The 18,842-nt window shown below is 48.2% G+C and overlaps 1 protein-coding gene across 3 annotated transcripts in view; it reads left to right on the top strand.

Moving 5' to 3' along the window:
* The window catches only part of sgcd (sarcoglycan delta), a 195,987-nt gene that overhangs the window by 134,694 nt on the left and 42,451 nt on the right, over positions 1-18,842 (top strand). For all 3 annotated transcript variants that reach the window (XM_033029213.1, XM_033029215.1, XM_033029214.1), the window contains exon 3: positions 6,280-6,381. In XM_033029213.1, the coding sequence (XP_032885104.1) occupies positions 6,280-6,381 (102 nt within the window). The remainder of the gene's footprint in view (positions 1-6,279; positions 6,382-18,842) is intronic.

Below are 18,842 nucleotides of genomic sequence, written 5' to 3'. Positions count from 1 at the left end.
AAGATCCCTTTATACAAAGTTTAATATTGCAAGAAAGCTCATTTTGGGCCCATTATATCCCGCAGTATTTTTCTCGGCATTTGGGGGCACAAATCTACCGCAATGTGAACGTTCTAAACCAGCGCGTTCACAGGAACCCACTGGAAAGCTGATTTAAATGGGCATTTATTTACAGCAATTGAACACTAAATTCTATCCATTTGGTCTATAAATTAATGTAAATGAGATTTAAAAATCATGTTTTATAGTGAATTATTTGTGAATATTATTTGGACATTTAGGCTATTTAAAAATGTTAATCATTTATTAAGAAATGGATAGATGTTTAGATCTAGTAATTGAAGTCTGAAATTAGCTACAATTAGGTAACTAACTAATTATATGCTTTAATTTCAGGTCATCCAAGTAAGATTATTTTATATTTGTTTCAGAATGCTTCAATCTATGATAACTGAAAATTTCATTCAGTTCTCTTAATTTTTAAGAAAGTTATGGGCTTTTGACTGTTCACGATCACAGCTTTTTTGTTATGTCCATAGAAAATCAATAGGGAACAAGATGCTCATTTCCCAGTAAGAAAATGGCCATAACTTTTTAAATACTTGAGATATGAAAGTGAATTAGGTGTCAAATTAAACTTATTTTTATGCTTTATCTGATGGGATAAATTGCAGACTTGATTTTTAAAATCTCAAAATTTTGTAACATTGCTACAAATGGGCCCCAACCTCGGGTGTTTCACAGAGGAAGAGGACTTAACTTTCTGGTGCCTTTCCCCACAGTGGAAATTTTTGATTCTGCAGTGGGGGGACGTTTGTGTTGAACTCTATAATGTGTCCATTTTATTCATTTTTTTTAACCTTTTTCTATGGTTTGTATGGAAACATTATTTAATTTATGTAAAGCACTTTGGTGTCAATGCGAGTTGACTTAAAACGTGCTATATAAATAAAACTTACTTACTTACTTACTATTGTCTATTGTCTATGGTCTAATGTCCCCATTGGGTAGGATAGTGCTCGTGTGCAGAGTGATTGCTGGTCAGAACAGACTCGGTGGGCCGAAGGATTTGTTTCCATATTGTATCTGTAAAGTATAAAGTATGGCAGATGCTGGAATCAAAGGTCTATAATTGTCATGTACTTACAACAGAACAGTTCCATTCTTAAATGCAGCAGCTCAAATGCCTGTAAAGATAATACGACAAACAAAAAGAAATCATTAAATAAAAATCCCCAATACCAGTGAAAAATAGCCCTATTTCCTGAGTGCAACCAAGATAGTCCAGAGTTTACAGTGTAGGTAGTGTTTTCTAGTGTGTAATGTTCAAGATTCATGATTCAAGAGAGTTTATTGTCATGTGTCCCTGATAGGACAATGAAATTCTTGCTTTGCTTCAGCACAACAGAACATAGTAGGCATGAATACAGAACAGATCAGTGTGTCCATATACCATTATATAAATATATACACACATGAATAAATAAACTGATAAAGTGCAAATAAACTGAGTTTGTTGGCTATTAATGTTCAGAGTTTTGTCCTGGCCAAGTTTAATAGCCTGATGGCTGTGGGGAAGTAGCTATTCCTGAACCTGGTCGTTGCAGTCTTCAGGCTCCTGTACCTTCTACCTGAAGGTAGTGGGGAGATGAGTGTATGGTCAGGATGGTGTGGGTCCTTGATGATGCTGCCAGCCTTTTTGTGGCAGCGACTGCGATAGATCCCCCCGATGGAAGGGAGGTCAGAGCCTGATGGTTGTTGGGAAGAAGCGGTTCCAGAACCAGGAGTCACGGTTTTCCGGTTTGACGGCACTGAGCCTGTACTCGCTGGAGTTTAGAAGGACGAGGGGGACCTCATTGTTACATACAGAATAGTGAAAGGCCTAAATAGAAAATAGAAAATAGGTGCAGGAGTAGGCCATTTGGCCCTTCGAGCCTGCACCGCCATTCAATATGATCATGGCTGATCATTCAACTCAGTCTAGATAGAGTGGATGTGGAGAGGATGTTTCCACTAGTGGGAGAGTCGAGAACCAGAGGTCTTCTTCTTCGTGCGTTTGAGGCAGCAGAGGTTATGTAAAGGCCTCCAGGAACTGTAGCCAGTTCAATGCGCTGTTGTCGAGGGCCATCAGGTCTACCTCTCCACCAGGGGGTCAGAGGATAGCGCAGTCGAAAATGCCGTGCTGCTGCTCTGTTTGCTGGTCTCCTCCACACACGCAGGCTGCTGATGGACGCAGCCCCCAGCGATGCATGTTGGCTTTGAACCGGCCGACCCCTGTACGGAGCCAGTTCAGGGCGACCCACTCCTTGCGCGGGGCAGGTCCGTGCCGGGTGGGGCTGTGGTGTTCGGTGCAGCAGTGAATCGCGGAGGTGGTGAAGTCAGTTCCCAGCTGGTTCTCCGCGCTCCTAGTGTGTTGAAACCGGAGCCACAGAGGGTGGCTGCATGAAGGGAGAAGGGGCGACGAGATGACAGGCGTTGAGGTCCCAGTTGCTGGGCGAGGTGGTGCAGAGGATGTTTGGCATCCGATGGGGCCTTGCACACCAGCCTGTGAGTGAAGTACTCTCTGCCAAGCTTGGCGGGTGCAATACCCGTGAACACCGGCGGAAGGTCCGTTGGAGTAGTGCGTCGGCAGCCGGTGATGATCCGCATGGCGTAGTTGAGGATGGCGTCTAGCTCGCTAGAATGAGCGCTGCGGCACCATGCTGGGGCGGCGTACTCAGCGGCGATGCATGACCAGAGGTCACAGCCTCAGAATAAAAGCACGTTCATTTAGGAAGGAGATGAGGAGGAATTTCTTCAGTCAGAGGCTGGTGAATGTGTGGGATGGGCGGAACAAAGAGCGTCTTTCACCGAGTTCATGATCCTCCTTCCAACAAAGCCTACTGTCTCCGCCTCTTCCTTTCTTTTTCTCCGCACCCCCCCCCCCCCCCCGCGACATCAGTCTGAAGAAGGGTCTCGACCTGAAACATCGCCTATTTCTTCTCTCCACAGACGCTGCCTCACCCGCTGAGTTCCTCCAGCATTTTTGTCTACCTTCGATTTTTCCAGCATCTGCAGTTCTTCCTTAAACATTCCTTCAGCACTTGATGTCCATCTCCAAATGTGTCCCTGGGAACAGACTGTAAGATGTTGTGTTCATGAACTGTGACGGACACAAAATGCTGGAGTAACTCAGCGGGTCAGGCAGCATCTGTGGAGAACATGGATAGGTGACGTTTCACAGAGTGCTGGAGTAACTCAGCGGGTCAGGCAGCATCTGTGGAGAACATGGATAGGTGACGTTTCACAGAGTGCTGGAGTAACTCAGCGGGTCAGGCAGCATCTGTGGAGAACATGGATAGGTGACGTTTCGCAGAGTGCTGGAGTAACTTTGCGGGTCAGGCAGCATCTGTGGAGAACATGGATAGGCGATGTTTCGCAGAGTGCTGGAGTAACTGCGGGTCAGGCAGCATCTGTGGAGAACATGGATAGGTGACGTTTCACAGAGTGCTGGAGTAACTCAGCGGGTCTGGCAGCATTTCTGGAGGTGACGTTTCAGGTCAGGACATTCTAAACCTTTCCCATCCATGTACTTGTTCAAGTGTCTTTTAGATGTGGTTATAGTCCCCACCTCAGCTGCCTCCTCTGGCAGCTCGTTCCATACACCCAGAAACATGAATGAAACTGTTCTGCCTCAGGTTCCAATTAAATCGTTCCCCTGTAGGTGAATAGGAACGGCTTCTCTGACTCCAGATGTACAAACATGGAACTGCAGATGCACAAAAAGGACACAAAGTGCTGGAGTAACTCAGCGGGCCAGGCAGCATCTGTGGAGAACGTGGATAGGTGACGTTTCACAGAGTGCTGTAGTAACTCAGCGGGTCAGGCAGCATCTGTGGAGAACATGGATAGGTGACGTTTCACAGAGTGCTGGAGTAACTCAGCGGGTCAGGCAGCATCTGTGGAGAACATGGATAGGTGACGTTTCGCAGAGTGCTGGAGTAACTCAGCGGGTCAGGCAGCATCTGTGGAGAACGTGGATCGGTGCCAGTTCGGGTCGGGACTCTTCTTCAGACCAGCATCTGGAGTTCTTCGATTCTGCATCTTACTTCCAGTAAAGAGCATCTGTTTTGCATACAGTGACCCTCCCGTTCACCTCAGTAGGATTTCTGTAACTACGAACATGCCCTGGGGGAATGTGTGAATGAAACGTCTAATGCTTAGAGTGTAATAGATTTCACAGAATTCTTGAAGAAAGTGGCTGTGCTTGGTTTTATGGACCACTCCACTTCACAGATTGGATAATTAAAATGTCTCACAATGCAATTGGTTCTGATTTAGCTCATAGTGTTATGCCATTTAGGTGATTTTTATTTCTGTTAGTATAAAATACTGTATTTGTTCATGAATATTTCAATGTTTGCCCAACATTATGAGACAGTTCATCTTATGGGCTTCTAGAGAAGTAAGTAGGGAACAAAATTCTCTCTGCACCATAAAATGGAAGCTGAATGAATGTAGATAACGTACCCAGTTCTGGGCGGCACGGTGGCGCCACGGTAGAGTTGCTGCCTTATGCCCCTGTGTCACTTAGGAAACCTGAACCTGGGATGGCAGGACTTTCATATGAAGAAAGACTGGATAGACTCGGCTTGTACTCGCTAGAATTCAGAAGATTGAGGGGGGATCTTATAGAAACTTACAAAATTCTTCAGTGGTTGGACAGGCTAGATGTAGGAAGATTGTTCACGATGTTGGGGAAGTCCAGAACAAGGGGTCACAGTTTAAGGATAAGGGGGAAGTCTTTTAGGACCGAGATAAGAAAATCAGAGAGTGGTGAATCTGTGGAATTCTCTGCCACAGAAGGTAGTTGAGGCCAGTTCATTGGCTATATTTAAGAGGGAGTTAGATGTGGCCCTTGTGGCTAAAGGGACCAGGGGGTATGGAAAGAAGGCAGAGATGGTAAACTGAGTTGGATGATCAGCCATGATCATATCGAATGGCGGTGCAGGCTCGAAGGGTCGAATGGCCTACTCCTGCACCTATTTTCTATGTTTCTATGAACGGAAACCTCTGGAGACTTTGCGCCCCACCCAAGGTTTCCGTACGGTTCCTGGAGGTTCCCGGAGGTTTTTGTCAGTCTCCCTAATGGTCGAAAGTGGTTTCCGCTTCTTCTATGTTCCGGCGATTATTTCAAAAAATTCAAAAACCAGCCGCGACTAAAAATAGGTTGCCGTTTTAAAAACCGGTAAATTTTTAGTCAAAGCCGGTTGCGATGCTAGTTGAAGGTGGTTGCCGGAGGTTGCAGGTGGTTGCCGGAGGTTGCAGGTGGTTGCCGGTGGTTGCAGGTAGTGGAAAGTAAGACCGGCAACCTCTTTTTAGTTCAGGTTTCCCAAGTGGGACAGGGGCATACAATGCTTACGTCGTGGCGACTGCAGTGGGTTCATGGCCCCGACCATGGGTAAACAAAGGAGGAGGACTGACTGAACTTTGTTGCCTTCCACCACAGTGAAGAATGCTGTGGTGGATGTTTGTGTTCAATTCTATTGTGTATTGTGTGTTCTTTTTTTAAGTGTATCGCTGCTGGCAAATTCATTTCACTGCACCTTCGTTGGTGCATGTGACGAATACATTTAACTTGTATTCTCCCACTGTACGAGGTAATTCAAGTTCTCCCAAGTTTTCCCCCTGATTCTAACTCGGAGAATGTCCGTAGCGGGTCCGTAGGAGTTCGTGGATGTCTCGTCGCGGCTCGTCCGAGTAAAAAGTAACCATTTTTTTCATCAGCAGTATTTTTTTACTCATGGACATTTTTCCACAGTGTTGAAAAAAAGTCACGATTTTACCGGATTTCCCGAGTACCTACTGTTACTCGTACGAGCCGCTACGTGACATCCACGAACTCCTACGGACCCTCTACGGACATTCTCCGAGTTCGAATCAGGGGAGAACTCGGGAGAACTCCTGAATTACCTCGTACAGTGGGACAGGCCCTTTACAGCGCCGCAGGCCCTGGTTCGATCCAGACTACGGGTGCCGTCTGTACGGAGTTTGTACGTTCTCCCCGTGACCTGCGTGGGTTTTCTCCGGGTGCTCCGGTTTCCTCCCACACTCCAAAGACGTACAGGTTTGTAGGTTAATTGGCTTGGTACGGCGCGGACTCGGTGAGCCGAAGGGCCTGTTTCCGCGCTGCATCTCGGAACTAAACTGACAGAAACCTGCTTGTTACGTGAATGTAGATGAGACGCACTTCTCCCTTGCTGACCTGTGTTTCATGCTCGTCTTCTTTCTCCATTGCAGGACGGCATGGGGCAACTAAGAATCACCGACAAGGGACTGCGGCTGGAAGGAGCATCCGAATTTTTGCAGCCTTTGTATGCCAAAGAAATCCGATCCCAAGCAGTAAGTGACAAACCCCACGCGTGTGGTACAAGGCGTGATTAGTAAGTCGCATCGGAAGGAACTGCAGATGCCGGTTTACACCGAAGATGGACACAAAATGCTGCGGTAACTCAGCGGGACAGGCCGCATCTCCGGAGAGAAGGGCGTGAAGAAGGGTCTCGACCCAAACATCACCCATTCCTTCTCTCCAGAGATGCTACCTGCCCCGCTGAGTTACTCCACCATTTTTGTGTCTATGATGAGTAAGTTTGCTGATGACAATGAAACTGTTGATGTCATTGTCAGTGAAGATGGTTAGAGTCTTAGAGTCATGATGCTCAAAAACAGCCCCTTTGGACCGACTTGCCCACGGCAACCAAGATGCTCCAACTACACTAGTCCCATGGCCCACATTTGGGATGGAGGGCAAAGATTAGAGAGGAACGATTTAATTGGAATCTGAGGCAGCACAGTTTCATTCAGGTTGTATGGAATGAGCTGCCAGAGGAGGCAGCTGAGGTGGGGACTATAACCACATCTAAAAGACACTTGAACAAGTACATGGATGGAAAAGGTTTAGAATGTCCTGACCTGAAACGTCACCTCCAGAAATGCTGCCTGACCCGCTGAGTTACTCCAGCACTCTGTGAAACGTCACCTATCCATGTTCTCCACAGATGCTGCCTGACCCGCTGAGTTACTCCAGCACTCTGTGAAACGTCACCTATCCATGTTCTCCAGAGATGCTGCCTGACCCGCTGAGTTATTCCAGCACTCTGTGAAACGTCACCTATCCATGTTCTCCACAGATGCTGCCTGACCCGCTGAGTTATTCCAGCACACTGTAGGTCCTTGTTTGTACATTTAGAAGGATAGAGGCCAATGTCCCAAGTGATATTGGAAGGAAATGTTGAAATTAGTCTGAGTAAATTGACTAACCACAACTGATGCATGGGTACAATGTGTGTGTGCACCAAGGCAGTATGCAGTATATCAATGGCGGCACAGTGGCGCAGCGGTAGAGTTGCTGCCTCGCAGCGCCAGAGACCCGGGTTCGATCCTGACTACGGGTGCCGTCTGTACGGAGTTTGTACGTTCTCCCCGTGACCTGCGTGGGTTTTCCCCGTGATGTGCGGTTTCCTCCCACACTCCAAAGACGTACAGGTTTGTAGGTAAATTGGCTTGTTATAAATGTAAATTGTCCCAAGTGTGTGTAGGATAGCGTTCGTGTGCGGGGATCGCTGGTCCGCACTGACTCGGTGGCCTGTCTCCGCGCTGTCATCTCTAAACTAAACTAAACTACAAGATAATTAGTTTGCACCTGTGGAATTCTCTGCCTCAGAGGGCAGTGGGGGCGGGTTATCTGGATGCTTTCAAGGGAGAGCTAGAAAGGGCTCTTAAAAATAATGGAGTCAGGGGATATGGGGAGAGGGCAGGAACGGAGTACTGATTGGGGATGATCAGCCATGATCACATTGAATGGTGGTGCTGGCTCGAAGGACCGAATGGCCTACTCCTGCACCTATTGTCTATTGTCTATTGTCATTTTGTCAATTGCAACATCTTTGGCAAGCTGGATGCAGTAGGTTGGCATAGCTGTCCTCCCTACATACTCCAGGGCACGACTGATTATGTACCAAACTACCAGCTGCGGCCACTTCATCCATGGACATGGCGACCTTCGTCTTCCCATCTCCCAATGATGCCACGAGGCAGCGTGATCAATGCCATCACTCATGTCCATTGGCACCGTCACAAGTCACGGGCCAAGGGAGCATTGGCCGGGCTTGAGAGAGCATTTATACCAAGTCCGTTCATCTCTATTTTAAATGGCTTACCCCTTATTATTAAACTGTGTGGCCCCTGGTTCTGGACTCCCCCAACTTCGGGAACATGTTTCCTGCCTCTAGCGTGTCCAAACCCTTAATAATCTTACATTACTAACGTAAGATTAAAACTTTCATCGGATTAATGGTAGAGTCTACAATGTGAAAACAGGCCTTTCGGGCCCAACCTGCCCATGCCGACCAAGTCTGTGGAATTCTCTGCCACAAAAGGCAGTGGAGGCCAATTCACTGGATATTTTCAAAAGAGAGTTAGATAGAGCTGTTAGGGCTAACGGAATCAAGGGATATGGGGAAAAAGCTGGAACGGGGTACTGATTTTTGATGAGCATCAATAATAAATGGAAACACAGCTCAGAACGTACATCCCAGCTTGATTCCATGTGGCTGCTCCGAGATTATTGTGAGGTTATTCACAATTTGGTAGCAAAAACAGGAAGGAAGATTATTATCTAAATGGAGTCAAGTTGGGAAAAGGGGAAGTACAACGGGATCTGGGGGTCCTTGATCATCTGTCAATGAAAGTAAACATGAAGGTACAGTAGGCAGTGAAGAAAACGAATGGCATGTTGGCCTTCATAACAAGAGGAGTTGAGTATAATAATAATAATAATAATAATAATAATAAATTTTATTTATCTGCGCCTTTCATGAGTCTCAAGGACACCTAAAGTATCGGAGCATAGAGTATAGGAGCAAAGAGGTCCTTCTGTAGTTGTGTCGGATCCTAGTGAGACCACACCTGGAGTATTGTGTGCAGTTTTGGACTCCAAATTTGAGGAAGGACATTCTTGCTATTGAGGGAGTGCAGCGTAGGTTCACAAGGTTAATTTCCGGGATGGCGTGACTGTCATATGCTGAGAGAATGGAGCGGCTGGGCTTGTACACTCTGGAATTTAGGATGAGAGGGGATCGGGAGGGGATCGTATTGAGACATATGACATAAGATTATTAAGGGTTTGTACACGCTAGAGGCAGGACACATGTTCCAGATGTTGGGGGAGTCCAGAACCAGGGGCGACAGTTTAAGAATAAAGGGTAAGCCATTTAGAACGGAGAGTTGTGAGTCTGTGGAATTCTCTGCCTCCGAGGGCGGTGGAGGCAGGTTCTCCGGATGCTTCCAAGAGAGAGCTAGATAGGGCTCTTAAAGATAGCGGAGTCAGGGGATATGGGGAGAAGGCAGGAACGGGGTACTGATTGTGGATGATCAGCCATGATCACATTGAATGGCGGTGCTGGCTTGAAGGGCCGAATGGCCTACTCCTGCACCTATTGTCTATTGTCTATTCAGTTGCTAACTCAGTTACTTGTCATGCAGTACAACACAGCTGTATTGCTTGTAGCTATTTGTCTACCCCCTGCACGTTTCACTTGATGATGTGAAGTTGGGAAGCCAATGACTGCGGAACAAGTAGCAAACTTGTATATACATACGTCATCCACCCAGCCCGAGCCTTGGCTAGGAATAATGGAGCCGCACTTTGGAACTAATTTTCAACATTGTCGCCACTTAAAGAAAATGTCCGTGGGCAGAACAAGTGAATTGATTTCTTGCTTTTCATCTAGTGCTCCAGCTAGCTCGATGGATTCTGTTTCCCTGGTGGTATGGTTAGGTTCAAGCGATCAATTTCCCTCCAACGTGTTTGTCTTAAATGTCTTCAGACCAAACACCATTGTAATCCTAAAATAGATATGCAGGGAATGGAGGGATATGGATCACGATCGAGAGACTAATTTAACTTGCCGTCATATCTGGTACTGACATTGTGGGCCGAAGGGCCTGTTACCTGTGCTTGGTTCTTGGTGTCTTGGTCCTCCAAAATATTCCAAATGGAATTTAAACTGGAGGTGGTGAAGGAAGGGAGCTCCTCTATATCCCGTAGCTCCGCTCTCACTCCCCATCCCCCCCCCACTCGTAACAAGGGCAGAGTCCCCCTTGTCCTCACCTTCCACCCTACCAGCCGTCACATACAACAAATAATCCTCCGACATTTTCGCCACCTCCAACGGGATCCCACCACTGGCCACATCGTCCCATCTCCCCTTTCGGCTTTCCGCAGAGACCGCTCCCTCCGGAACTCCTTGGTCAATTTGTCCCTTCCCACCCAAACCACCCCCTCCCCGGGCACTTTCCCTTGCAACCGCAGGAAATGCTACACTTGTCGCTTTACCTCCCCCCTCGACTCCATTCAAGGACCCAAGCAGTCGTTCCAGGTGCGGCAGAGGTTCACCTGCACCTCCTCCAACCTCATCTACTGCATCCGCTGCTCTAGATGTCAGCTGCTCTACATCGGTGAGACCAAGCGCAGGCTTGGCGATCGCTTCGCCCAACACCTCCGCTCGGTTCGCTGTACTCACCCATGCAGGAAGGAACTGCAGATGCAGGTTTACACTGAAGATAGACACAAAATGCTGGAGTAACTCAGCGGGACGGGCAGCATCTCTAGAGAGAAGGAATGGGTGATGTTTATGGTCGAGACCCTTCTTCAGAAACATCACCCATTCCTTCTCTCCAAAGACCCGCTGAGTTATTCCAGCATTTTGTGTCTATCTTGGGTGTAAACCAGCACCTGCAGCTCCTTCCTTCACCATTTAATGCCCCGTCCCACTTAGGAAACCTGAATGGAAACCTCTGGAGACTTTGCGCCCCACCCAAGGTTTCCGTGCGGTTCCCGGAGGTTGCAGGTGGTTGCCGGAGGTTGCAGGTAGTGGAAGCAGGTAGGGAGACTGTCAAAAACCTCCGGGAACCTCCGGGAACCGCACGGAAACCTTGGGTGGGGCGCAAAGTCTCCAGAGGTTTCCGTTCAGGTTTCCTAAGTGGGACAGGGGCATAACACCACCAGACCACTCCTCCAGTTTACATGTGGCTGCTGGAATAGTTTGTGTTTTCACACCATTTTCTCCGCATATTGATTTTCATCTTGGGAGTTGTTGCGTGAAAACAGGTGGATATCATTTCCGAAGAAATCGGCAAGGGGAAAGAAACATCCCATGATTTGCACAAACCTCTTGTGTGATGCCCAAACATTAGCCTCTGGTAACCAGTCCTAGTTTTCATTACAGTCTTTCCAAATGGAAACCCTTTTAATTTTCCTTCCAGATTTGGCTTTGAAAGTCGCCAAACCCACAGCTTTAGACTAACGTGGTATAACTTCAGAAGACATAGAACGCGACTGAATAATTCTACGACATATTTACTGGGGTGGCATTCAGCCCATCGAGTCTCATAAGTGATAGGAGCAGAATTAGGCCATTCGGCACATCATGTCTACTCCACGGTACACAAAACTAGAGAAACTCAGCGGGTGCAGCGGCATCTATGGAGCGAAGGAAATAGGCAACGTTTTGGGCCGAAACCCTTCTTCAGACTGATGGGGGGTGGGGGGGGCGGGGAGAAGAAAGGAAAAAGGAGGAGGAGGAACCCGAAGGCTGAGGGATGGGAGGAGACAGCAAGGACTAACAAAATTGGGAGAATTCAATGTTCATGCCCCCAGGATGCAGACTCCCCAAGCGGAATATGAGGTGCTGTTCCTCCAATTTCCGGTGTTGCTCGCTCTGGCCATGGAGGAGACCCAGGACAGAGAGGTCGGATACGGAGTGGGAGGGGGAGTTGAAGTGTTGAGCCACCGGGAGGTCAGGTTGGTTATTGCGGACCGGGCGGAGGTGTTCGGCGAAACGATCGCCCAACCTCCGCTTGGTGTCACCGATATAGATCTGCTGACATCTAGAGCAATGGATGCAATAGATGAGGTTGGAGGAGATGCAGGTGAACCTCTGTCGCACTACATTATTCTATCTCCGCCTTACAAATATCCATTGACTTGGCCTCCACAGCCAAAGAATTGCGTCAATGAGTCTACTCCGCCACTAAAGCATGGCTGATCAGGCAGATGCTGCCTGACCCGCTGAGTTACTCCAGCACTTTGTGTTCTTTTTTGTAAACCAGCACCTGCAGTTCTTTGTTTCTACCTTCAATCTAATCTTATTGCCGCAGTGTAAGGAACTGGCACATTCTCTCATAGGGCTGCGATTCTCTCCAACATTGAATTTAAAGCCACCTTTAAAATGATGGAAGTAAAATTTGATTCATTGCGTGCGTGTAGAACATTTGAGAATACTCTTAGGAGTAAATGAAAATTAAATTAGGCATCTAGGAGACCAGCTGCCACCACATAACCAGTGCCATCTTCCAAATTAATCTGGACTTCTCAACAATATCATCTATTGCAGCCCCCAGTATGAGCCATCTGCTCGCTCTGTCAGGAAAGGAAGTCCCTTTGGTGACAATGCTGGAGAGGTGACAATGTTTGGAGCACCTCCCGTTTTCCTGACGTGACTGACAGACGGAGTCTATCTGCGTGACTCTTCAGTAACAGGGGCGGCACGATGGCGCAGCGGTTGAGTTGCTGCCTTATACCGCCAGAGACCCGGGATCGATCCTTACTACGGGTGCTCTGTCTGTACGGCTAGTCAACGGTGGCCCAGCGGTAGAGTTGCTGCCTTACAGCGAATCCAACGCCGGAGACCCGGGTTCGATCCCGACTACGGGTGCTGTCTGAAAGGGCAGTCACGGTGGCGCAACGGTGGAGTTGCTGCCTCACAGCGCCAGAGACCCGGGTTCAATCCTGACTGCGGGTGCTGTCTGTACGGATGTCGTGCGTTCTCCCTGTGACCTGCGTGGGTTTTCTCCAGATGCTCCGGTTTCCTCCCACACTCCAAAGACGTACAGGTTTGTAGGTTAGTGGGCTTGGTCTAAATGTAAGTTGTCCCTTGTGCGTGTAGGATAGTGTTAGTGTGCGGGGATCGCTGGTCAGCGCTGGCTCCGGTGGCCCAAAGGCCTGTTTCCATGCAATATCTCTAAACTAACCAAAACTAAAAGTGAAGTCTCAGCCTGTCCAATCTCTCCCTAAAGCATCCTTGTAAATCTTCACTGTACTCTTTCCAGCTTAATATAATATTTTCCCATAAATATGTTTAAAGATTAGCATTTTTTAAATGATACTGAGCAACCAACAGATTGTGGAAAGATCACCAAGTTTTTAGAGGCTTTTACCATCTGCTCAAACTATCCGTAGGTTGAAGTATTTCCAATTGTCTGAAGAAGGGTCTCGACCCGAAAAGTCACCTATTCCTTCTCTCCAGAGATGCTGCCTGACCCGCTGAGTTATCCAGCTCTTTGTGTCTATCTTCGGTTTAAACAAGTTCCCTCCCTATGTTTTGGCAATGGGTTGGGTTTTGTGGGTCAGCTTTGTCCAGTTCTCTGTCGCCTCCTGCCAGATGATCTGTGGGGGGGTGACTAGGGTTGCCAACTGTCCCGCATTGTCCGGGACGTCCCGTATATTGGGCTAAATTGGTTTGTCCCGTATGGGACCGCCCTTGTCCCGTATTTGACCGCTACTACTCGGGTCGAGGGGACTGGCGAGGGTCGGAGTGCCGCATCCGGCCCCACCTCACCCCGTCCCGATGTAGTGCAGCCCATGGAGTGCAGCAGCAGCAGCAGCAGCAGCAGCGCCTCACCCGTAGCCCCGTCGGTCGGTCGGCAGTCCGGCCAGCTGTCCGACCTTCGGATCTTCGCTAACCGCCGACACCACCACCACCCCTCCTTCTCACGGCCGATCATCGGTGCATGAGTTGGACGGGGCGCTGGACGTTGCGAGCGGCTCCCGGGCCAAAACTCCTCAGCTGGCCCGCCGGCTGGGCTTTGTGTGCAGTCCAGCACCCGGGGCCAACTCATCATTCACCCAGCCACGGCCGAGCCGGTCAACGAATTGCCGTCGGGAATTTGTCCCTTATTTGGGAGTGAGAAAGTTATCAACCCAAGGGGTGAATGCAATGTGTTTTTGTTGATAGCAACCGGAAATTAATTGTATTTGCGTATGATGAGTGGAAATGTAGATGCGTCCCCAGATGGGAGCGAGCATATGGCAGTAATCATATCTGCCTCTGTCACTTTGCTATTCTTCCAGGTGAATATTTTGTTTTGTTCCGAGATACAGCATGGAAACAGGCTCTTCGGCCCACTCTGACCATTCACACTAGTTCTACATTATCCCACTTTCTCATCCACTCCTTACATACCAGGGGCAATTTTACAGAGGGCCGATTGACCTACAGACCCACACGTCTTTGGGATGTGGGAGAAAACCAAACGTGCAAACTCCAGACAGACAGTGGCCGAGTTTAGTTTAGTTTAGTTTCGAGATACAGGGTATACAGGGTATATCTAAACTAACCAGAGGCCCGGGGAGCCGTTGGTGAGCGGAGGAGTTACCCAAATCTGCAGCGTTCCCTCTCACTTCCAGAGAAGGAGTCTGGTGGAAGCCTCTGATTGATGGAAGAGGACCAGAGGAAGCAGCTGATTGGGTGCAACCCCAGGTTTACATGTCTGAAGAAGGGTTTTGGCCCGAAACGTTACCTATTTCCTTTGCTCCATAGATGCTGCTGCACCCGCTGAGTTTCTCCAGCATTTTTGTCTACCTTACATTTCTGCTTTCAGGTTAAGGGTTCTGTGAGTTAAGGGATCAGTGAGTTAAGGGATCTGTGAGTTAAAGGATCTGTGAGTTAAGGGTACATTGAGTTAAGGGTTCTGTGAGTTAAGGGTTCTGTGAGTTGAGGGTTCTGTGAGTTAAGGGTTCTGTGAGTTGAGGGTTCTGTGAGTTAAGGGTTCTGTGAGTTGAGGGTTCTGTGAGTTGAGGGTTCTGTGAGTTGAGGGTTCTGTGAGTTGAGGGTTCTGTGAGTTGAGGGTTCTGTGAGTTAAGGATTCTGTGAGTTAAGGGTTCTGTGAGTTGAGGGTTCTGTGAGTTAAGGGTACATTGAGTTAAGGGTACAGTATTTATTAGTAAAGGTACAGTTTAAAGGATAAAGATTTTTATAGTGTGAGGGAGTTGAGTTAATTTGGGAGTAAGCTATGTCAGTGGAGATTGGCCCCGTGGTTTGCTCAGCCTGCAACATGTGGGAGATCAGGAATATGGCCGGTGTCCCTGGTGACTACGTTTGCAGGAAGTGTGTCCAGCTGCAGCTCCTGGCAGACCGCATTGAACGGTTGGAGCTGCGGTTGGATTCATACTGGAGCATCCACGATGCTGAGAAAGTCGTGGATAGCACGTACAGCGAGTTGGTCACACCGCAGGTAAAAGGAAAGAGGACAGAAAGGGAACGGGTGGCCAATAGCCAGCATAGCAGTAGGCAGGTAGTGCAGGAGTCCCCTGCGGTCATCTCCCTCCTAAACAGGTATACCATTTTGGATACCGTTGGGGGAGATGGCTCATCAGGGGAAGGCAGCAGCAGCCAAGTTCATGGCACCATGGGTGGCTCTGCGGCACAGGAGGGGAGAAAAAAGAGTGGAAGGGCAATAGTAATAGGGGATTCAATTGTCAGGGGAATAGATAGGCGTTTCTGCGGCCACAAACGAGACTCCAGGATGGTATGTTGCCTCCCTGGTGCAAGGGTCAGGGATGTCACTGAACGGCTGCAGAACATTCTGGAGGGGGAGGGTGAACAGCCAGTTGTCGTGGTGCATATTGGCACCAACGATGTAGGTAAAAAAAGGGATGAGGTCCTACAAGATGAATTTAGGGAGCTAGGAGATAAACTTAAAAGTAGGACCTCAAAGGTAATAATCTCTGGATTACTACCAGTGCCACGGGCCAGTCAGAGTAGAAATAGGAGGATATTGCAGATGAATATGTGGCTTGAAAAATGGTGCAAGGGGGAGGGATTCAAATTTTTAGGGCATTGGAACCAGTTCTGGGGGAGGTGGGACCAGTACAAACAGGACGGTCTGCACCTGGGCTGGAATGGAACCAATGTCTTTGGGGGAGTGTTTGCTAGTGCTGTCGGGGAGGATTTAAACTAATGTGGCAGGGGGATGGGTGCAAGAGCAGAGAGGCAGGGGGGTGTAAAATGAGGGTAGAAGCAATAGGTAGCAAGGTGAAAAGTAAAAGTGGCAGGCAGACAAATCCAGGGCAAAAATCAAACAGGGCCACTTTTCAACATAATTGTATAAGGGGTAAGAGTGTTGTAAAGACAAGCCTGAAGGCTTTGTATCTTAATGCAAGGAGCATTCGTAATAAGGTGGATGAGTTGAATGTGCAGATAGTTATTAATGACTATGATATAGTTGGGATCACGGAGACATGGCTCCAGGGTGACCAAGGCTGAGAGCTGAACATCCAGGGATATTCAATATTCAGGAGGGATAGACAGAAAGGAAAAGGAGGTGGGGTAGCGTTGCTGGTTAGAGAGGAGATTAACGCAATAGAAAGGAAGGACATTAGCTTGGAGGATATGGAATCGGTATGGGTAGAGCTGCGAAACACTAAGGGGCAGAAAACGCTAGTGGGAGTTGTGTACAGGCCACCTAACAGTAGTAGTGGAGTTGGGGATGGCAGTGGCTGTGCCTGTCAGCAGCGCGTTAGTCTTTTCAATTCTTAGTATGTTTTAAAGTATGTTTTAAAGTATGTTTTAAAGTTTGTTTTAATGTTCCTTTGTGTGTTTTGTGTGGGGGGTGGTGGGGGGGGGGGGGAGGGGGAAACTGCTTCGGTCGCCTCCTCCACGGAGAGGCAACTTTTTCCAGGTCGCCTCCCCCGTGGCCTAACAACGAGGATCGGCGCGGCCTTTTCCGGAGACGTGCCCAGGGCTTCAGCGGCGGGAGCAGCTTGGACTCTCGGCGTGGAGCGGGCGAGGGCTCGCTGGAGGGGAGCGCTCCGTTTCGTTGGCCCGCGGCAGCCGGCAGCCTGAAGCCACGGTCTGCAGAGCTCCAGATGGCGCGGCGTCCGCAGCCCGGGATCCCTCGTGGGGGACCCGGGGGGAAGAAGAAGCCATCACGGCCGGCCCGCGGCCAACTTCTACCGCGGGTGCGGCATGGACTTACCATCACCCCTGGAGGGGAGCTTCGACCATCGGCCATGCGGTCTGCGGTGCTTCTGGCTGCGGCGCGGCGGGAACCTTAAATCTTCGACCGCCGGCCTGCGGCCTACACCAACCTGAAGCCGCGGTCTCCGGTGGGGAAGAGCCGATCCTGGACTTACCTTGACTTTGACTTTGTCCCTTACCATCTGGACGCCCGCAGCAACGGCTGCGGAGGGTGGAGGTCCCGACCACGGGGGAAAATGGAGGAGGACTGGCCAAGTTCTGTGCCTTCCACCACAGTGATGAATGCTGTGGTGGATGTTTGTGTTACATTTTTATTGTGGTTGTGTGTTCTTTATTATTGTACCGCTGCTGGCAACCCAAATACCACCGAACCACCGAACCTGGTTGTGTGGCAAATAAATTCAATTCAAATTCAATTCAATCAAACAGGAAATTAGAAACGCGTGCAACAAAGGTAAAACAATTATAATGGGTGACTTCAATCTACATATAGATTGGGTGAATCAAATTGTCAGGGGTGCTGAGGAAGAGGATTTCTTGGAATGATAATTTTCTAAACCAACATGTAGAAGAACCAACGAGAGAGCAGGCTATTCTAGACTGGGTATTGAGTAATGAGGAAGGGTTAGTTAGCAGTCTTGTTGTGCGTGGCCCCTTGGGCAAGAGTGACCATAATATGGTTGAGTTCTTCATTAGGATGGTGAGTGACATTGTTAATTCAGAAACAAGGGTCCTGAATTTAAAGAAAGGTGACTTTGAAGGTATGAGGCGTGAATTGGCCAAGATAGACTGGCAAATGATTCTTAAAGGGTTGACGGTGGATATGCAATGGAAGGCATTTAAAAACTGCATGGATGAACTACAACAAGTGTTCATCCCAGTTTGGCAAAATAATAAATCAGGGAAGGTAGTGCATCCATGGATAACAAGGGAAATCAGGGATAGTATCAAAACAAAAGATGAAGCGTACAAATTAGCCAGAAAAAGCAGCCTACCAGAGGACTGGGAGAAATTCAAGTCCAGCAGAGGAGGACAAAAGGCTTAATTAGGAAAGAGAAAATAGATTATGAAAGAAAACTGGCAGGGAACATAAAAACTGACTGCAAAAGTTTTTATAGATATGTGAAGAGGAAAAGATTAGTTAAAACAAATGTAGGTCCCTTGCAGTCAGAAACAGGCGAATTGATCATGGGGAACAAGGACATGGCAGACAAATTGAATAACTACTTTGGTTCTGTCTTCACTAAGGAAGATATAAACAATCTGCCGGAAATAGCAAGGGACCGGGGGTTAAATGAGATGGAGGAACTGAGTGAAATCCAGGTTAGCCGGGAAGTGGTGTTAGGTAAATTGAATGGATTAAAGGCCAATAAATCCCCAGGGCCAGATAAATTGAATCCCAGAGTACTTAAGGAAGTAGCCGCAGAAATAGTGGATGCATTAGTGATAATTTTTCTAAACTCTTTAGATTCTGGAGTAGTTCCTGAGGACTGGAGGGTAGCTAATGTAACCCCACTTTTTAAAAAGGGAGGGAGAGAGAAAACGGGGAATTACAGACCAGTTAGTCTAACATCGGTAGTGGGGAAAATTCTGGAGTCAGTTATTAAAGATGGGATAGCAGCACATTTGAAAAGTGGTGAATTCATTGGACAAAGTCAGCATGGATTTATGAAAGGTAAATCATGTCTGACGAATCTTATAGAATTTTTCGAGGATGTAACTAGTAGAGTGGATAAGGGAGAACCAGTGGATGCGTTATATGCA

This window comes from Amblyraja radiata, chromosome 11 (assembly GCF_010909765.2).
Source record: "Amblyraja radiata isolate CabotCenter1 chromosome 11, sAmbRad1.1.pri, whole genome shotgun sequence".
Classification (NCBI taxonomy): domain Eukaryota; kingdom Metazoa; phylum Chordata; class Chondrichthyes; order Rajiformes; family Rajidae; genus Amblyraja; species Amblyraja radiata.
This window is presented reverse-complemented; position numbering and strand designations above follow the sequence as displayed.